This window comes from Hemitrygon akajei, chromosome 31, assembly GCF_048418815.1.
Source record: "Hemitrygon akajei chromosome 31, sHemAka1.3, whole genome shotgun sequence".
Lineage (NCBI taxonomy): Eukaryota > Metazoa > Chordata > Chondrichthyes > Myliobatiformes > Dasyatidae > Hemitrygon > Hemitrygon akajei.
Window position 1 is genome coordinate 27,368,892 of NC_133154.1, and position 21,887 is coordinate 27,390,778.

General features: G+C 44.9%; 1 protein-coding gene across 1 annotated transcript in view; it reads right to left on the minus strand.

The window, feature by feature from the left end:
* Positions 1–4,758: 4,758 nt before the first annotated feature.
* LOC140719196 (guanylate-binding protein 7-like) overlaps positions 4,759–21,887 on the minus strand; it is a 34,679-nt gene continuing 17,550 nt past the window's right edge. The window contains exons 9-17 of the mRNA XM_073033635.1: positions 21,596–21,829; positions 20,959–21,086; positions 20,345–20,454; positions 18,675–18,862; positions 17,795–18,040; positions 11,945–12,222; positions 10,840–11,052; positions 9,484–9,586; positions 4,759–7,007 (exon numbers count right to left, since the gene is read on the minus strand). Of these exons, the coding sequence (XP_072889736.1) occupies positions 6,655–7,007; positions 9,484–9,586; positions 10,840–11,052; positions 11,945–12,222; positions 17,795–18,040; positions 18,675–18,862; positions 20,345–20,454; positions 20,959–21,086; positions 21,596–21,829 (1,853 nt within the window). The 3' untranslated portion in view covers positions 4,759–6,654. The remainder of the gene's footprint in view (positions 7,008–9,483; positions 9,587–10,839; positions 11,053–11,944; positions 12,223–17,794; positions 18,041–18,674; positions 18,863–20,344; positions 20,455–20,958; positions 21,087–21,595; positions 21,830–21,887) is intronic.

Sequence of the window (21,887 nt, forward strand, 5' to 3'; positions counted from 1 at the left end):
TGCATTTGTCGCTTTTGGCCTTCGGTTTTATTCCTTGGTCAAGGTTCTGCATTTATTATGACTGATCTTTCTTCGGTCCATTTTTATGGCTGGGTCACAGCTTGTCACATCCCAAGTCCCTCCCCATTGCCACACTTTGTCCCCAATTTCTTACCTAACATACCACTTAAAACACGTAGATCTCTCTCTTTATCATGAAACTACTCATACTTTTTGCCTGGTGAAGTTCCTGTATCTTCTTATCACGCCCATGTTTTTGGCTTTTAACCAGGTACGGTGTCTACTGCTCAATTCTCTGGTGTCTTTACCAGATCTTGATCCCGACCTGACTTTAACCTTTTTTCCCATACCTGCGCACGGTATCTACTGTTCAATTCTCCTGATTTGTTTACCTAACTTTAATTCTTAGCCGACTTCAAATTTCACCCGACTTGTGTCACCTGTCCAAGTTTATGCTTTTTTTAAAAACCAGACATGGTGTTTACTGTTCAGTTCTCCTGGTTTTTCTTGACTCAACTTTAACTCTTACCCGATTTTAACTTTTACCCAGCACCTGTCAGCTGTACAATGATCAAATAATCATCCTACCTTATACGAGCCTCTCGGCAGATTTGATCGGGATCGTGTCAAGGTCCTGTGTTGAGGTCCAGATGAGGGGCAGAGACTCACACCGGTATCGTAGGGAGCGACAAAGACAATTCATCTTTGTGGGCCCGATCGGTCTCCATAGAACGATCATAGACATAGAAATGTTCAGTCTGTCGCTTACTCAGCCCGCCTCTGTGTCACAGTCCCTATGTTGGAACCCTGCTCGCAGCACCAAATGTGGAAGTCAAATCCGGATAAACTCACTCAGAGACCGTATAAGTACAACCTCTTTATTCAAAGCACCCAGGGCTTACTCAGTTGGTCGATCAAACAGGAACAGTCTGTGTCTGTTCCTGCTCGATCCACCAACTAACTCACAATTCCCCTTCCAGAAGAGATATAGTTTTCAGATACCCCCACACATCCAAGTTGGAGCCAGACTTAACTAGTGTTTGACATTACCGAGAGACAAATTGCAGAATAGGTGTAGCATCTGTGCCCCCGATTTACCCCGTTCGCCTAGGGTGAACCATCGTCATCCCACAACACAAATACCAGACAATACACCAAAGATGAGAAAATAATTGCAGCTTTATAGTTATTTCTTAACCTAAAGGCGCCAAATCAGTAAGTTTATCAGTTTGTGCCCATGAAATTTTAATATGTTGGAGCTCACACCTCCATTCACAACGACCTTCCGAGACTTCAGCCACCATCTGAACCGCCGACGTCCAGTATCCGCTGCCCTGAAACCGCTGTCCACTCCTCACACGTCCGTCCTCCTCGCTCGCCTCCCGAAAAAGACCACGAACTCCCGCTCAGCTCACACGTACAAGATTGCATAACAATTCTCCATTGATTAGTTCCCCCATTATCTAGTTATAACCCAAATACTCAAGATATAGAAACCCATCACAGCATCAAGTAACATTACAGAGAAGCCGTTTTGATAGCCTGAACAGTTAACACCACAGTTAACGGTACTGAGAGCCCTACATAGGTATAATGCCTTTATCCACAGACAGGCTGGAGTTGTCCTATCTCTATGTACGACTGCACAAAGAAACAAGGACCTTGAAATGCTGTCTGACTCTGAGAAGAAAGATGGCTCAGCATGGCCTAGCACATTTGTTGATCATCAGTGATTTCCTTTAGAAAGCACAGGCTGCTTTTGCTTAACTAATGTGTTAATCCTTTTACATACTGTACTTTATCCCCCACCCTTCTCCCCTACTACCTCTTCTCCCCCTCCTCCCGCCTCTTCTCCCCCTCTCCCTCCTCTTCTCTCCCTACTCACCCTCCTCTTCCTCCCCTCCCACTCTTCTCCCCATCTCCCCTCCCACTCTTCTCCCCCTCTCCCCTCCCACACTTCTCCCCCTCTCACCTCCCCAGTCTTCTCCCCCTCCCACTCTCTTTTCCCCTCCCCTCCCTAGTCTTCTACCCCCTCTTCTCCCCTCTCCTTCCCCTCTTCTCCCCTCTACCCCTTCTTCTCCCCAACCCCTTCTTTTCCCCCTCCACTCTCTTCTCACCTTTCTCTCCCCTTTCAAAAAGTTAAAATAAATGGTGACATGAGACACTGTACTGACACATTATGATCCACACTGTCCAGATAAGTTTTCCTGTGATGCCTCATCTTATGGTATAGGTGCATTCATATCACATACTATGAAAGATGCAGTGACCAATCCATGGTCTTTTCATGATATTCACTTACCACTGCAGAGAATACATATTGAATCAGAATGACAGGCAGTAAGGAAGTTGGGTAGTGTGGCTCTGTCTTCTGATCCTATGTCACCTCTTTCTAATGATTTAATTTCATTATTTAAACATGCAAAATCCTTGTGGCTAGAGTTAAGAAAGTCTGAGTGTAGAAAGAACCTGATAAGAGTTGTGCATAAGTCTAAGAACAGTAGCCAGGATATATACTAAAAATAACAATGGGAGATAGAACAGGGACATCAAAAGGGCAATGTTGGGTTAGTCTTGGGGGGGGGGGGGTTAATTTGCAGGTAGATTGGGAATATCAGGTTGATCCTGGATCACAAGCGAGGGAAATTGTAGTATGTCTATGAGATGGCTTTCTAGAGCAGCTCATGATCGATCCCATTAGAGGATCAGCTGTTCTGGATTGGGTGCTATGTAATAAACTGGATTTAATTAGGAAGCATGAAATGGTGAAGAGGTGATGCTGATTGAAAGGAAGGGTGTGCATGTGTATTTCAAAGCCAAGGTGTAACTTGTTCAAGGCAAAGTTGCAGCTGGAGTTTGGTATTGCTGTTGGAGTTGGAGTGAGCAATTTGGAGAGGAATCAATGTGGAAGTGTTTCAATGCCTAACCGGGGTGTGAGTTTGGATTGATCCAAATGCCGAGCCAATATGGTGATCTTGAGTACAGCTTTGGCCTGTGCAGCCCAAGGTTGTTGCTGTGCTGGGAACTGGGTCCTAGAGCGAGATACTACCCAGTGCTCAGAGTTTTAAACAACGGTGCAGATAGACTGGGAAGTTCGAGTGTCAGGACCAGAGGCGAGGGTTCGGCTGATTTTGCTTGCTCTCCTGCGGTGTTCATTCCTCTCTCTCCAGCACCAAGGCTATGAACTGCTCGTTTCTGAGAGTTTGTGAGGGATGAAGAACTGAGATTGAGGCGTGGGCCTACTCTGGCTGCTCTAGGGAGCGGATCTCAGGAAATTGTGTTCTTCAGTTTTCTTGCTTTGTGTCTGCCTGTAAGCTATCAAATCTCAAGGTGTATAATTTATACATTCTTTGAATCTTTGAAATAGATACTGGGCTGGACCAGAACCAATAAGAAGATGTTGACGGTCAGTCAGATGATCAATAGTAAATGACACTGAAATGCAACATTCGATGAGGAATGAATATAAAGGCAGAGGCTTTCAAAAGCAAAATAGTGTGATAAGATTAACCATTACAGAACAAGGGTGAGAGACCCTACATGGAACACATGGAGAGTGGATTGGGATTACAAGGAACACCTGTCCAGTGTAGACCCTTTCTACTGTTTGGCTATTCAGGAGAGTCAGGAAACCGAGTGTGTGTGCAAGCAGGTACTTGTTAGTTTGGACAATGAAGGTAATTGTTGGTAATCACAGATTCTCTCTGTGCCTCTCTGATCATTATTACAAGGTGTGATCCTTTTAATAGTGCAGACAGATGCAGACCAAAGAGGAAGTATTCTAAAGGGAGGATGACACATCCAAGGCTGACAAGGGAAGTCAAAGACAGAATAAAAGTAAATGAGATGGCATATAATAAAAATTAGTGTGATTCTAGAGGACCGGGAAGCTTTTAAAAACCAATAGAAGGGAACTGAAGAAGCCATAAGGAGTGAAAAGATAAAATATAAAGGTAAGCTAGCCAATAATATAAAAGAGGATATCATTTTTTTCACATATACAGTATAAAGAGTAAAAGAGAGCAGAGAGTGGATATTGGACCACTGGAAAACGACATTGAGGATGTAGTAATGTGATCAAAGAAATGATGGACAGATTTACCAAATGCTTTGTGTCTGTCTTCACTGTGCTAGAAATTGGAGAGTGTCGGTGGCAGAAATGTGTGTAGTTGCTATTAATTAGGAGAAGTTGCTTGAGAAGCTGAAAGGTCTGTAGGTGCATCAGTCACCTCTACCAGGTGGACGACAGCTCAGTGTTCTGAAAGAGGTAGCTGAAGAGATTGTGGAGATATTTGTAATGATCCGATGACTAGTGGTGATCTGCACGGGTTGATGTTGGGACTGCTTCTTTTCAAGTTATATGTCAATGATTTGGATGACGGAATTGCTGGTTTTGTGGCCAAGTTTGCAGAAAATACAAAGATAAGTGGAAGGCTGGTTGAAATGAGGAAGGAAGGGAGTTTGCAGAAAGACTTAGATAAGAGAAATGGGCAAAGTATTAGCGGATGGAATATAGTGCTGGGAAGTGTATGGTCATGCATTTTGGTTTGTTTCATGGTTATCTTGAGAATAAGAATCTCAGAGTTCCATACTGCATACATTGCTAATAAATGAAACATTGAACCAATAATCTCTAATCTTGCCTACAAAGATACGGCCATCACATTCTTCTATTCCCGGAATGTCTTAAAAGCAACAGAGAATAACATTCTGCTTCACACCAAACCTTTATTAAAGTTTCATAGATTTACCAGTATATACAAACTGCTGGTATTTAAATCCACACTTCCAGTAAGGATAAGGATCCAGTATCTAAGTTCATCTACACATATATATCCTGATTCTTATTATTGCAGTTACATTGATTCTGCTAATTGGAAAGATTACTGATTTGTTGATAAATTTATATTGTGGTTAAATGCAGCATCTACGTTACTTAACAAATCTATTAGCTAAAACTATTCACTCAACTTATTTAAAGCAATAACCTGTTGGAGGAACTCAGTGGGTCAAACAGCATCCATGGTAGGAAAGGATTTGTCGACATTTTGGGTCGAGACTCTGAGCTGAGGACACCTCTATCAGTTCTAATACATGATCTTGACCCAGCACCAATAATCCCTTCCCCCCCCGTCCCCACAAGCAGATGCTACTCAACCCACTAAAAATTCCTCCATCTTCCCGCTTGTTCCAGATTCCAGCACCTGCAGTCTTGCGCATCTCTGCTGAATATTCATCTGTTCCCACATTTCAGCTTCCAATTGTTCATTGCTGGCGGTCAGATTTATTGCTTGGATAATTAGTGTGATCCAGTAATCACACTGATTGTGGATTGATGGTGGGAATGTAGCAGCCAGAGGGAGATGACAAGTTCCCCATCAGGCTCTGGGAGGAAACTCTGCTGGTGAGAGAGATCCACAGAACACAGAGCAGAGTGGAGGAAGGCCACATTATCAACACAGGGTCAGTATTGAATAGAGCTGACTGTTGACCCAGAACACTGAACCAGCTGATAAGGAGGTTGAGGGAGCTGACATTCTGTGCCGGGGAGAGTTTGATAAATTGCCCAAGGATAAACACAGCTCCTTATAATTGATAGTTCAGGTAATTGTGGTACAGTGTGGACAGGCATATCAGAGGATTGAAAACACATGGATAAGAAATGGATAAGAGCGAGCTTTATGTCGATGGGCTGTTGGAGGGTATTCAGTGGGTGGGGAGAGTGTCCGTGGGCTACAGGAGAGTATTCAGTGTGTGGGGAGAGTTGGTAATTGGGAAGAGTCTGTGGGCTGTGTGTGGGGATTCAGTAGGTGGGGGAGTTGGTGATGAGGGAGACAGTCTGTAGGATTATGGAGTGGGCTCAGTGGGTGGGGAGAACTGGTTATTGGATAGTGTGTCCATCAGCTGTGGGAGAGGATTCAATGAGTTGGGGGAAGAATTGGTGATGAGAGAGCGTACATGGAATGTGCAAAGTGATTTGGTGGTGGGTGGGGAACTGGTAATTGGTGAGATTGTCTATGAACTGTGGGAGTCATTTCAGTGGATGGTGGGAGAGTGACTGGGCAGAGCGTCCTTAGGCTGTGGGAGGGGGTTCGGTAGGTGAGGACAGTCGGTGATAGGGGAGAATGTACATGGGCTGTGGGAGGGGATTTGATGGGGGAGGAGTCAGTGATGGGGAGAGTGTCTGTGGGAGGTGTGGGAGGGCATTTAGTGAGGAGGATGAGTGTGCATGGTCTGTGGTCGGGGATTAAGGCAGTGAGGAGAGTCAGTCATGGGTGAGAGTGTCCGTCGGCTGTGTGAGGGGATTTAGTGAGTGGGACATATTACACTGGCTGAGTCACATCCCTGGGGTTCTGAGCTTCACCAGCTGGAATCTGACCCACTTTAAATGTTCCAGTGTGTGCCCCAGATATCCGGTTGAGGATTGGATGTGGAATATGTGTGGTAGACAATATTTGGGGTCTAGTTCACTGATCAGACTGAGGAGTGAGTGGTTGGAAGCTGTTAGGGATGTCACAGGATTGGTCCTGTGGACACATTTCTAAATGTATATTTTTTGACTGCTTTCCTGCTATGGATATAATTTTGCCACAGTGCCTACCACAGTTACCTGCTCTTAAATAATCTCAGCACTTTCATAGAAACATAGAATACCTACATCACAATACAGGCCCTTTGGCCCACAACGTCGTGCCAAACAAATCTTTTCCTTATGAATTTCATGGAACTCAATTCTGTTGCCTCTTCATATTTTTTCTTCAGGTAGTCGTACCTCTGCTGAGCCCTTTCCACCTCATCCATCCTGCCTTCATCTTCGTATTTCTCCATCTCACTCTTGATATGCTCCATGGTTTCCTTCAGCTCCTCCATGGTGCACATTTTACCCTCCTCTAACTTCTTCCTGATCTGCTCCATTATCTCCTTATTCCTGCATTCCTCAAACGCTTTCCTCTTCTGCTCCACCTTCTCCATCTCATGTTTCACCCATGAGAGCTCCTCTTCCAAAGCTGACAAAAGGGGCAGAGGATAAATTGGTTAGTCCATGCAGAGAGTGGTGAAGTGGTCACTTCTTGATGTGTGTTTGACAGGACACTGAGAGGGAGCTTTACTCACTGTTCAGCCTAAGATAACACACATAAAATGCTGGAAGAACTCAGCAGGTCAGGCAGCATCTATGGAAATGAATAGACAGTCAACATTTCAGCAGCGTCCTGGTTTCAGGACTGAGGAGGAAGGAGGAAGATGCCAGAATAAAAAGGTAAGGTGAGGGGAAAGATACTAGCTGGAAGTTGACAGGTGAATCCAGGTGAGTGGGAAAGGTCAAGGGCTGGAGAGGAAGCAATCTGATAGAAGAGGAGAGTGAACTATCTGAGAAAGGGAAGAAGGAGGGAACTTGGGGTAGTAATAGGCAGGTGAGAAGTAGTAAAAGGTCAGAGTGGGGAATAAAGGAGGAAATTGGGATACCAGAAGGAAATATTAATATTCATGCCATCAGGTTGGAGTCTTCCCAAATGGAATATAAGGTGTTGTTCCTTTACTCTGAGCATCACCTCTTCTTGGCTCAAGAGGATACTATGGACTGATATATCAGAACAGGAATTGTAATTGTAATTAAAGTGTTTGGCCATTGGTAATTCCTACTTGTGGTGGAAAGTGCAGAGCTGCTCGACAAAGCAGTGCCCCAATTTACAATGGGTCTCACCAATCTAGAGGCCACATCGGGAGCACCAGACACAGTAGATGACCCCAGCAGATCTGCAGGTGAAGTATTGTTTCACCTTGAAGGACAGCCCTGAATGGAGATGATGGTGGAGGTGGATGGGCAGGTGTAGTCGTTAGACTGCTTGCAGGGTTATGTGCCCGGAGGAAAATATTTGGGGGTGGAGTGGGGAGAGTAATCGATAAGGGAATTATGGAGGGAGCAATCCCTGCAAAGAGTGGAGGGAGAAGGTGGTAAAGATATGTTTAGTGGTAGGATCCCATTGGAGATGGTGGAAGTTGCAGAAGATGATGTATTGGATGCAGAGCATCCTGGGGTGATAGGTAAGGACACGAGGAACTCTTATCACTGTTAAGCCTGCAGAAAGATGGGGTAAGTGTGGACCCCAGCTCCCCAACTACCCCAAGTACCTGTCCCCCTCCAGACAGAAACCACTCATAGCTGACACATGCATTCTTCTCTCTGCAGCGGGTGTCCCAAACCCACCAGCTTGTTCCATCTCCAATACTATCCTAACCCCAGGATCAGTGGTGGAGGAATCCTCAGACACCTCAGGGGAATCTGAGCCCGTTGGGGACCACAGGGGAGGGACACTTGCCACATCAGGCATCAAATTGAAGGATGGCCTCATTGTTCCTGACTCTGGAAGTCCAGCCAGAGTCTGTCCTGAGGTAGAGAGGAGCAAGTCTCCTCACCAAAACCCTTCGCACAGTCTCTGAACCCTGGTAAACAAGTCCAGGGAAATTATTCCTCATTCAGAAATGGGCAGCTCTTGGCCAACCCTGGAGTCTGGACTAATCACAACCTTTATGGTCTGTGTGCTCCTTGTTACCACATTCGCTGCCCCAGCAGCAACACTGGGATGTTCCCCAATCACAGGAGCACCCTTAACCTACCCCATAAGAGGGGTCATGTCCCACGGCAGTTTTCCATTTCCATCACCCACAACCAAGATCGGGGTAAATGCTGGGGTTCCACTCCTGCAGACATCATCCCACAATGTAAACAACACATACAAAATGCTGGTGGAACGCAGCAGGCCAGGCAGCATCTATAAGGAGAAGCACTGTCGACGTTTCGAGCCGAAACTCTTCATCAGGACACTGTGTCCTGATGCAGTGCTTTTCGTCCTGAAACGTCGACAGTGCTTCTCCTTATGGATGCTGCCTGGCCTGCTGTGTTCCACCAGCATTTTGTATGTGTTGCTTGAATTTCCAGCATCTGCAGATTTCCTCATGTTTTATCCCACAATGTAACCTGTGTTTCCAATCTAAACTATCAAATTCCTCTCTTATCCCTTGTTTTTCTCCCTTGTTTTGGCACAATACACCAGGTTTTGGATCAAACTATTGACTCTCCATTTATATAAATGTAGATATTTATGCTCGAGTTCCACTGACATCATATGCCAAGCCCTTCTGTTGTCTCTGCACCTATATCTCTTCAATAAGGAGTACCCACTCCTCACTGATTACCCCTACTCCAGCCTCAAATCTTCCTCCTACTCTTGGGCACCCCACCCTGGATTTCTGTTTATGTTCTTTGAGAGACCCAACACCAACTTCTTCTGCATGTGAACATGTCCAAGAACATCAGTACACCCCTCCCTGATCTCACTATGACTTTGGTCCTTCTGCTGAAATCTGAGGGGAATTATCCAGCAGGAGAGTTTCACATTTCTGTTTTCAGACTCGAAGAGTTAATTTTAAATCTACGAATTATCCCTGACCAAAATATCTTGAGCATTTTGTTTATTTTCTCACCAGAGACACGCTTTTGTTCCTCCGTCAACCTGCTGTCCATTGCCTGTACAAGGTCCAGATGAAGTTTTGCATCTTCCAGGAAGTGGGTGAGGACAACCCACCCCTACAGAGAAGAGAAGATACAATTATTCACGTCCAACTCTCTCCCATCACAGCAGTCCACAGGAGACCAGCGACGGGCTCTCCCCATCAAATATCTAGTGCTGGGGATTGTTACACAATTAAGGAATTACTCTTACCAATCTACAGGAAACTGGTAAAACCACAACTGGAAACGATGTACAATTTATATCATGGCCTTGAATGAAGGCAGAGTTCTTTCTTTTTCAATGACACAAGGGTAAATTGTAAAAAGGACACACAGTGGTGACAAAGAGTAGAGAGATGGGTTGTGTCAGGATCAGGCAAATCGAGCACAGTGTGGGATAATGCAAAATACCCATTATGTCAGAAAGATAAATAGCAGCATATTATCAAATGGGAGGGTCTGTGAAGTTCTGAGATGTAGAGGGATCTGGGTGTCCTAGTGCAAGATTTACAAAATGTTTGTGTGCAAATATGTGGGAGAGGTAGAGTGTGTCACAAAAGTAGAAGGGAAATACTTCAGTTTTATCAAGTTTTGGTGAGATTACATCTGGAATATGGACAGTGTAGGTCTGCTTTAACACTAATACACTGGACACAGTTTAGAGATGGGTTTTAGACTGATACCTGGAAGGACAGATTACCTTTCTAGAGAAGGTAGGGCAGGCTGGGCCTGGACACTTCTATGGGAAAGCCCAGAACTAGGAGTCACGGACTGTATGGTTAGTGTAGGGAAGAATGTCATGAGTCACAAAGCTGAGTTGGATAAACAGGTAGCTGGATCAATGGAGATATGAGACAGGCATTTTTCTCTCAATGTCTGATTAGTTTTTTGAACTTTACATTGAAGCACAGTGGAAGCAGAGAGTTAAGATCTTTAAGGAAGAGATTAGAAGGTTCTTGAAAACTAGGATTAAAAGATAAATCACACAACCCCATTACTGACTCTCAAACCACTGAATCCCTTCTCACATCTCATGAACATCTCCCCATCACAAACTCTCCCTACCCATGGAATTCCCTCCCATAGGCACTGATCCTACCCACTGAAAATCCTCACACATCCTATAACACTCATTCCCCAATTATAGACTCAATCTACCTAGTTAATCCCATTCCAGAAGTTATAGAGAGTGGAAATTAATTACAAATTTGTTGGGTGAATGGAAGAAGGCGGGGGGGGGGCAGATTTTCTGAATCCATGTAAGGCAGAGGAAGGAAAAGCTAGGAGAATTGAGAAGTAAATGTCTTGCTGTGAAATATTGAACACACCTCCACTTCATCCTTGGTCTTTTCTTTATACTCCTTGATGGCCTTATCAAGATCTTTCTTCAGCTCCTGGAAACCACCAGGTCTCTGATAACATCTAGATTTCAGATTTTCTTTCATTGATGACATTACTTTTTTTAGATGTGTCTCACATTCCTCTTGTGACTTTTTCTTGATCTTGGCTACGACAGACTTGTAAGTAGAACTCATTCTTTCCTGTGAATTAAAGAAAGATGTACAATAAACTAGGAAACAAAACATTGTACACTGACCAGTGTCTCGCAGTCCATCTCTCTCAGTGGTATATCTGCATATCAACTATATCTATGATATCTGCATACCAACTATATCTCTGATTCGCTATCTCTCAGGGTGAGATCTTTACACTAACTGTATCTCTGAGTCACTCTCTCAGGGAGAGATCTGTACACTGATCGAGAGTGACCTGTATACAAAATGGTATCTCTCTGCTGCTTTCACTCAGGGAGTGAAACTGTGTGGTGGTTTCTTTCGAACTTATAGTCTTTTAACATCTTTGGACTATTTTTACTGTGTCCATGGTCTGTTTTTTTATCAATTATGGAATTGTCTGCACTGTTGTAACTGTATGTTAATTATAACTATGTGTAACTATGTGGTTTTGTGTAGGTCTTGTAGCTTTAGTTTTTGGTTTGTTGGGTGGTAGAGCTGGTCTCCTGACTTGGTGTGTCTGGGTAGTCTTGTTTTGTCTGGTGGGTTTAGAACTCCTTTCAGGGAAACGCGCGAAGATGGTAGCGTAATATTAATACGCAGCAGCCTCTCCGGACTCTGGATTTGGGGATTGCCAAACGTTATGTTGATTTTCTGGTGTAGTCTGTTTTGTTATGTGCTTTTGTGATATCATTCTGGAGAATGTTGTCTCAATTTTTAACTGCATTGCATTTGTGGTTTCTAAATGACAATAAACTGAAACTGAACTGAGTGAACTATACTATCGGGTGTTTCAGTCCCTCATGTTCAGGATGATGTCTATGCACTCTGTCTACCAGTCTATGTCTATAAGGGTTGGATCCAGAGACTGTTGCTTGGAGATGAGACAGTTGGTAATCACTGAACATTAGAAGCTCACCTCTAGCTGTATGATGTATTTGCCACTGTTGTTCATACATCTTTTGTGGAAGATGTGGAATGCCGCTATCATCTTCATATTGTAATACTCTGTGAGTTTGCTCATAGTAAGACAGTTAGATTCTGGGAATTTTTTCATTCCTTCATCATAGAATTTCAGGGCTTCATCTAATGCTGCTTGGTTTTCCACCTCCTCTAATTTGGCGACACAGCTCTCCACACATGGCAAGACTCCATCTGCCATCATGCCCACATACATCTTGGTCAATTCAACAAATCCTGTGTGGGATGTTTCTGGAGATGAGTGCCTGGGGATCTGATCATACCCTCAATTCCCACTCTCCATATCACAAAGTACCCAACCCATTCTCATTCACTTCCAATGGGATTCCATCCCCTCCAATTCTCTCCCATCATTCATACTCCCAATAAGACCCCACCCCTTTCCCATTCAATCTTCAGTCCACGCTCCCAATGAGATCCCAACCCTACTCCTTCAGTCCCACAGGCTATATTCCCAATTGTACCACCCCCTTTCCCAGTTCATCCTACAGTTCATATTCCCAATGAAACCTCACACCTTTTCCATTCCATCCCACAATTCATATTCCCAATGGCAACCCACAACTCCCCATTCACTCTTAGTGAATTCCATGTCTTTACATTCACTCCTAATCTCTTCACATATACTGGTATCCCACACCATCCCACTCATTCCCAATGGGATCCCAACCCGTTCCCATTCAATTCTCTTGTGCACACTACCAATGGCATCCAAATCCCTTCCCATTCAGTCCCACTGTCCACATTCCAATATACTCTGATAGTATGTTCCTATTCCATTTGAGTGTTTCAGGTCAACAGCTTTCACCAAGGCTGGAAAGGAAGAGGAGAAATCAGGACAGGAAGCTGGGGGAGGGGGAGGAAGAAGTCCAAGGTGGCAGGTGAGAGGTTAAACCGGGAGAGGAGGAAGGGTTGAAGTAAAGAACTGGGAAGTAGATTGGTGAAAGTGATAAAGGGCTGGAGTAGAGGGGGGATGTGATAGGAGATGACTGAAGATAATGGAATAAAGGGAACGGGAAGGAGCAACAGAGGGAAGTGAAGGACAGGTAAGAAGTTTGAAAAATCAGTGTTCATGCCATCAGGTTGGAGACGACCCAGACAGAATATACCTTGGCCACATCGTGGCAAAAGAGGCCATGGACAGACATGTTGGAATGGAATGGGAAGTATGACTGAAATAGCTGGCCACTGGGAAATCTCGCTTTTTGTGGCGGACAGAGTGAAGGTGCTTAAAATGATAGAATGAACATTAATTTCTTGAACTCCAGTAATTCCCCCCATCTCCTTCACCATTCCCCATTCTTGCTTCCCTCTCACACCTTCCCATCAACTCCATCTGGTGCACTAACCCCTTCCCCTTCCTCCATGGTCTTCAGTCCTCTCCTAACAGATTCATGTTTCTCCTGCCTTTATCTCGTTCACTAATTGTCTTCCCAGCTCCTTTCTTCACCCCTCCCCCCCTCCCAGTTTCATCTATCACCTGCCAACTTGTACTTTTTCCTCTTCTTCCCTCCCCCATCCTCTTATTCTGATATCTCTCCTCCCTTTCCAGTCCTGATGAAGGGGCTTGGCGCAAATTGTTGACTGTTTATTCTTTTCACAGATGTTTCCTGGCCTGCTGAGTTCACACAAAAGCCTTTTGTGTGTGTTGCTTTGGATTTCCAGCATCTGCTGATTTTCTCATGCCAGGTAGAAACATAGAAACAGGCCCTTCGGCCCACAAAACTGTGCTGACCATGTGCTTAGAACTGCCTAGGCTTACCCATAGCTCTCTATTTTTCTAAGCTCCATGTACCTATCTAGGAGACTCTTAAAAGAGCCTATCATTTCGGCCTACACCTCCGCCACCTGCAGCCTAATCCACGCACTCACCACTCTCTGCGTAAAAAAACTTAGCCCTGACATCTGCTCTGTACCTACTTCCAAGCATCTTAAAACTATGTCCTCTCACGCTAGCCATTTCTGCCCTGGGAAAAAGCCACTGACTATCCACACAATCAATGCCTCTCATTATCTTGTACACCTGTATCAGGTCACCTCTCATCCTCCGTTTTCCAAGGAGTAAGGGCGGAGTTCCCTCAACCTATTCTCATAAGGCACACTCCCCAATCCAGGCAACATCCTTGTAAATCTCCTCTGCACCATTTCTATGGTTCCCACGTTCTTCTTGTAGTGAGGCGACCAGAATTGAGCACAGTTCTCCAAGTGGGGTCTGACCAGGGTCCTATATAGCAGCAACATTATCGCTCTGCTCTTAAACTCAGGCCACAGTTGATGAAGGCCAATGCACCGTATACCTCCTTAACCAGAGAGTCAACCTGTGTAGCAGCTTTGAGCGTCCTATGGACTTGGACCCCCAGATCCCTTTGATCCTCCACATTGCCAAGAGTCTTATCATTAATACTATATTCTGCCATCATATTTGACCTACCAGAATGAACCACCTCACACTTATCTGGGTTGAACTCCATCAGCTACTTCTCAGCCCAGTTTTGCATCGTATCAAAGTCCCACTCTAACCTCTGACATCTCCACACTATCCACAACTCTCCCAACCTTCGTGTCATCAGCAAATTTACTAACCCATCCCTCCATTTCCTCATCCAGGTCATTTATAAAAATCACAAAGAGTATAGGTCCCAGAACATATCCCTGAGGTACACCACTAGTCACCGACCTGCATGCAGAAAATGACCCATCTACAACTACTATTTGCCTTCCATGGGCAAGCCAGTTCTGGATCCACAAGGCAACGTCCCCTTGGATTCCATGCCTCCTTACTTTCTCAATAAGCCTTGTGTGGGGTACCTTATCAAATGCCTCGCTGAAACCTATATACACTACATCTATGACTCTAGCTTCATCAATGTGTTTATTCACTTCCTCAGAAAATTCAATCAGGCTTTAAGGCACAACTTGCCTTTGACAAAGCCATGATGACTATTCCTAATCATATTATGCCTCTCCAAAAGGTTCATAAATTGTGCCCATCAGGATCTTCTCCATCAACTTACCAACCACTGAAGTAAGACTCACTGGTCTATAATTTCCTGGGCTATCTCTACTCCCTGTCTTGAATAATGTAACAACATCTGCAACCTTTGAATCTCCAGAAGGTCTCCCATTCCCTTGATGATGCAAAGATCATTGCCAGAGCCTCAGCAATCTCCTCCCTCGCTTCCCATAGTAGCCTGGGGTACATACCATCTGGTACCGGTGACTTATCCAACTTGATGCTTTCCAAAAGCTCCAGCACATTCTCTTCCTTAATATCTACATGCTCAAGCTTTTCTGTCCGTTGCAAGTCATCCCTACAATCGCCAAGATCCTTTTGCATAGTGAATACTGAAGCAAAGTATTCATTAAGTACCTCTGCTATTTCCTCCGGTTCCATAAAGAGTTTTCTACTGTCACACTTGATTGGTCCTATTCTCTTACATCTTATCCTCTTGCTCTTCACATACTTGTAGAATGCCTTGCGGTTTTCCTTAATCCTGTCCGCCAAGGCCTTTTCATGACCCTTTCTGACTCTCCTAATTTCATTCTTATGCTCATTCCTGCTAGCCTTATTATCGTCTAGATCTCTATCATTACCTTGTTTTTTGAACCTTTACTAAGCTCTTTTTTTCTTCTTGACTAGAATTACAACAGCCATTGTACACCACGGTTCCTGTACCCTACCATCCATTCCATGTCTCATTGGAACATATCTACGCAGAACCCCACGCAAATATCCCCTGAACATTTGCCACATTTCTTCCGTGCGTTTCCCTGAGAACATCTGTTTCCAATTTATGTTTCCAAGTTCCTGCCTGATAGCCTCATATTTCCCCTTACTCCAATTAAACATTTCCTTAACTTGTCTGTTCCTATCCTTCTCCAATGTTATGGTAAACGAGATAGAATTGTGATCACTGTCTCCAAATTGCTCTCCTACTGAGAGACCTGACACCTGACCAGGTTCATTTCCCAATACCAGATCAAGTACAGCCTCTCCTCTTGTAGGCTTATGTACATATTGTGTCAAGAAACCTTCCTGAACACACCTAACAAACTACACCCCATCTAAACCCCTCACCCTAGAGAGATGCCAATCAATATTTGGGAAATTAAAATCTCCCACCACAACAACCCTGTTATTATTACACCTTTGCAGAACCTGTCTCCCTATCTGCTCCTTGATGTCCCTGTTACTATTGGGTGGTCCATAAAAATAACCAGTAGAGTTATTGATCCCTTCCTATTCCTAAATTCCACCCAAAGAGAATCCGTAGACAACCGCTCCATGACTTCATCCTTTTCTGCAGCCGTGACACTATCCCTGATTCAGTAGTGCCACATCCCCACCTCTTTTGCCTCCTTCCCTATCCTTTCTGAAACATCTAAAGCCTGGCACTTGAAATAGCCATTCTTGCCTTTGCACCCTCCAATTCTCTGTAATGGCCACAACATCATAGCTCCAAGTACTGATCCACACTCTAAGCTCATCCGCTTTGTTCATAATACTCCTCGATTTAAAATAGATATGTCTCAAACCATCGATCTGAGCGCGTCCCTTCTCCATCAATTGCTTACCCTCCCTTTCCCACTGTCTCCAAGCTTTCTCTATATGAGAGCCAAACTCCCTTTCCTCCGTCACTTCAGTCCGGTTCCCACCCTCCAGTAATTCTAGTTTAAACTCTCCCTAATAGCTTTAGCAAACCTCCCTGCTAGGATGTTGCACGCCCTGAGATTCAAGTGCATCCCATCCTTCTTGTACAGGTCACACTTGCCCCAAAAGAGGTCCCAATGATCCAGAAATTTGAATCCCTCAGCCACCCTTTTATCCTCCACCTCATTCTATTCCTATACTCACTGTCACGTGACACAGGCAGTAATCCCAAGATTATTACCTTTGAGGTCCTGCTCCTCAACTTATTTCCTAACTCCCTGTAGTCTGTTTTCAGGACCTTCTCCTTTTTCCTACATATGTCGTTGGTAACAATATGTACCATGACCTCTGGTTGTTCTTCCCATTTCAAGATATTGTGGACGCAATCGGAAACATCCAGCACCCTGGCACCTGGGGGCAAACTACCATCCATGGTTCTTCCCTGCATCCACAGAATAGCCTGTCTGACCCCCTACCTATAGAGTCCCCTATCATCGTTGCCATCCTCTTCCTTTCCTTACCCTTCTGAGCCACTCTGTGCCACTGTTGCTTCCCCCAGGTAGGCCATCTAACCCAACAGTCCTCAAACAGGAGTATTTATTTTTAAGGGAGACAGCAAACTGGTTACTCTCTAGCATCTGCCTTTTCTTCCCTCTCCTGACTGGTACCCACTTACCTGTCTCCCTAGGCCCCGGAGTGTCTACCTGCCTATAGCTCCTCTCTATCACCTCCTCACTCTCCCTGACCAGACAAAAGTCATTGAGCTGCAGCTCGATGCACTTGGTGCAGATGTGACCATCCGGGAGGTTGGGAGTCTCCAGGATTTCCCACATTTGACACTGAGCACAGAAAACTTGCCTCACACACATATTTTCTGTCTGTATTCTTCACAGATAACATACCTTGCCTCAACACTTTATCGCTGAAGCCCTGTTGAGCCAAAGCCTTTCTACTCTGTCTCCCTCTACTCTGACGTCCGCTTCTCTGATGCCTGCTGAATAAATCTGTCTTCTTTTTAAATTCTTCCCTCTGTTCTCACTGGCTGACCACCACATGCTTGCGCAGTCATGCCCTGTTCAAACCATTGAAGGTGTGTTATACTGAAGAGAGGTGGTGAGATTTTGCCCAGTTACTCACTCCTGCCCGTGACCAGCTGACCCCCAACAACACTCTTGACTTTCTTGTGGGTGTGAATGTAATTGATGAGGTTCTGCCGCTCTGCAAAAAACTCCTCATTCAGATCCTTGTCCTCCAATTCCTGGAGCTGCTTGAGTTTCTTCCGGTATGTGGGAATGGGAAATGCAAAGCAGCAACGTGAGGGAAAATGATCGCGGATACACCTGCGGAGTTCATTATATTTCTTGTCCTGCTCACTGATCTCCCCTGTAAAATAGAACCAGGAATCAGACAGGAATCACCCTTACTGAGTCTGTTCTCCCATTCCCAACATGGTGACTGTTACCCACAGGGCTGTGGAGAGGAATAGGGGAAGGAGAGGAAGGAAATCGAGGGGAGGCAGTTTGAGAGGTGTGATGGTGAGGGACAGGATGTGTGGGAGAGGTATCGTAGTTGGGTCATGGGTGACTTGTTATGGAGGGGAAGGATGTGACATATAGGGTGGTTGAGGGTCATATTGATTGAGAGGGCTGTGTGTGTTGGAGACTGTCACCCAGCCAATTAGATGAAACTCTGATAGGAAGGGGCTGTCAGCTTGGTGGGAATGGTGCATTTACACCATCAAACCAGAGGACAGTGTTCGCTGGCATCAGGTTATTGCAGGGAATTGTGAGGTAATGTGAATGTGAACAGGGCAGGGGAATGCAGAGTCAGTGGGGAATGAGAGATGTGAAGGGGCTGGGAGACCCTGGAGTGTTTATGCACAGATTCTCAAAGGTAACAGGTTGCCCCTTCCTCCACCACCCCCTCACACACTGGATTCAACCCTGCTCCCTCCATTCTCTGGCCATTTTCCAAGTTCACCCTGTCTCCTCAGAGACTGGCACTGCCACATACTCACCGTCCTTCAGTTTCAGACGGTGCTCCAGGTACTCATTCGGAGTCACATCTTTTCTATCGATCTTCAGTTTCAGAGTAAAATCACGAATCAACCAGACAAATTCAGGGAAGAAACGGACAAAGTCCCAACGGTCACAGGCATTGGGCTGAGACTTCATCTGGATCCGCTTAGAGAGTTCAGTCACAAAACTGGGAGCAACATCAAGGATTAAGGAATGAAGAGTTGGCAGGAAAATGGCGAGGAATGTCAGTCACTGGACAGATCTGTCCTGGAGAGAGAGGGAGAGGGGGAGAGAGAGAGGTGGAGAGAGGGAGAGGGAGGGGGAGGGAGAGGGAGGGAAAAAGAGAGAGAGAGAGAAACTGAATTACTTGTCAGAGTACATGTCTGCCCCTTAGAGAGAGAGACTGAGAGACACTGGTCAGTGCACAGATATCCCTCTTGGCAAGATGGACTGAAACAAATATATTAATGAAGGAAAAGTAAAATGGGGCGAATATGGCCCCTGAAAGATGGAAATGTATTTGTGGAACTGCTGGAGATGGGCAGTGTTTTCAAGCATCATTTCACAGTCACAGAGGACAGTGAAATGGAGTACCAGCAAGTGCAGTGGGATCTTGGTCAGCTGGGCAGCTGGGCTCAGGAATGTCAAGTGGATTCAGATAAGTACGTAGAGTTACATTTTGGAAGGACTATTCATTGTAGGACTTTTACATTGAATGCAAGGGCTTCAGGTACCTTTGTACAACAGAAGGAGTTTAGAGTAGAGGTGCAGGAGTCCCTTAAAGGGGAGTTACATGAGTGTGTGAAGGAAATTTTTAAGCATACTGCGTTCATTAGTTAGTGTGCTAAGTTTGAAGTGGCTGGTTACACTACGATTGTACAGAACTTTGGTGTGGCCACAATTGGAGTACTGGGTACAGTTCTGGTCACGTGGTTATTGCAAGGATGGGATTAAAAAAGAAAGAGAACAAAGAAACATTAAGAAGTATGTTGCCAAGAGTAATGGAACTGAGTGGTTAGACACCTTGATCTTTATTCTTTGGAGCATAGAGGATTGAGGGGTGATCTCACAGTAATAACAAACTCATGAAGGGCATTGATAGAGTCAGTGGTCTTTGTTTGAAAGGTTGGGGAAATGAAAACATCAGGATACAGTATTACGGTTAGAGTAAAATTATTAACAAGAACCTGTGATGTCATTTTTTTATTGACAAAGGGTGGTGATTATATTGAACCAGCCAGCAGAGGAAGTAGGTGGGGCACGTATATTAGACACATTTACAAAGTTTGTGGATAGGTATGAAGATGACGAGAATACAGGGGGATAGGGGAAAGTGCTCGATCAGCTTGAGAATACACTTAGACAGAATGGACAAGCGTGGCTGAAGGGATGCTTTCCCTGCTGTATAACTCAATGACTCTATATTGAGAGACAATGGTTAGTATACAGATATATGCCAAAAGAAACATCAGTCCATGCACAGATATCCCACTGAGAGAGACAGGGGCTGAGATAAACTGATCAGACTACATTATCTCCCTAAGGGAGTAGGACTAAGAGACGTCAGTCATTGTGCAGATGTTCCTGAAGGGGAGTTCATGAGAGACACTGGTCTCTGTAGAGATATCACCCTGGAAGAGAAGGACTGAGAGACACCAGTGAAGGATACTGTAGGTCTTGCAGGGATTGCTGGTCTATGTTTCTTTGCCCATTGTAAATGAAGATGCTGCTCAGAAGGATAGCCAGTAAATTGATAGAATTATCATGATTGAGGTCTCCCTGCAGGTAGGACAGACAACCAGTTAGTGAGAGCTCTCGCTCAGAGATCAGTCTGATAGATAACCATTCCATTTCTGGACATTTCTTGCTCGGTGTTTACAAAGGTTGGTGGGTGAGGCTTCCCTCCACAGCATCCTTCCTGTCAATGTCACCAGTGGCAGGTGTATGGCCAAGGGAAGCCTTACAGACTGAGTCTTGGCAATTGCTCACCACCACGGTGCTGGGGGAGATCACATTCTCATGGCACCTTAGCATCCTTTTCATTTGGGAGGATGGGGATGGGAATTGGTGTGGGTTGGATAGGAAACGGAGTGGGTAATGGAATGTATCACGTACAGTTCCAATGAACTTTAAATTGAGATTGTAAACAGCATTTAACCATCCAAATTGCCTGTGGTGGGATTTGAACACTGGTCTGTGGATCATTCCTCTGTCTGAGGGTTACCCATTTGGTAATGAAACCACTGTTCTGAGGAGGGGGATAGTTGAGAGAGAGAGACTGACCTTCTCAGGATCTCCCAGACCCTCGGTGTCCAACAACAGGAGGACCTCATTGGGTCTCTGAGGGAGGGATCGACACCACATCCAGATTCCTTTGGTGTGAGATTGGACGGTTGAATCTACTGAGAATCCTGTAGAGGGAGAGTGACAGAGAGGTAAACTTTGAAAATACAAAAGTGGATCTATGGTCTTCCATAGCCCAAAGACATGCAGGCTGTGAGTATCCTATCCCCAGTTTGTGAGTGAGGGATAGGATTTGGGCAGAATTGTTGGGAACACGTGAAGCATAGAATGAGATTGTTGTAGAATTCATGAAGAAGAATTATCGATGGTCATCGCAGAGTCAAATTTACAGCAAGTAACTCTGGTTGCCATTAACAAGACCAGTGTACTCTCTGTATCTGAGATATGAGGCAAGTATGTTGTTTAAATTCCCCAGATCTCTCTAGATCCCTTGTTCAAAACAGTGATGGGAATACCAACATGACACCAACAGGTGTCTCCAGTACATCTCCCACTACTGATAGTTTGACAATGCCAGTGTGCTCTGTGTGTCCCAGGTCTCGGGATAATTTCTGCAAGACAGATAGTGAATAGAGGTGAACAGTTAGAGGTGGAAGTTTACAGCCACTATCCTTACCATTCTTGCCTCCTGCAAGACAGTTCATGAGGTAGGACTTCCCTGTACGAGCAGCACCAACCACAGCCACAACAACCATTGGATCCTTGATGGACTGGAGGACTTTCAGAGCCTCTGGGTTAAGCTGTAGCTTCCCATCCTTGTTGCAAACCAGCTGCAAGGGTTTGTCCATCTTCTGTTTGTTGGCAAGAGGGTCCTTGGTTACCGACATCAGACAGTCCTCTTCCGAAATGTCTACAGAATCAGAGCAAGGGAATCATACACTGATTGAATCAGAGTAAATGGAAACGAC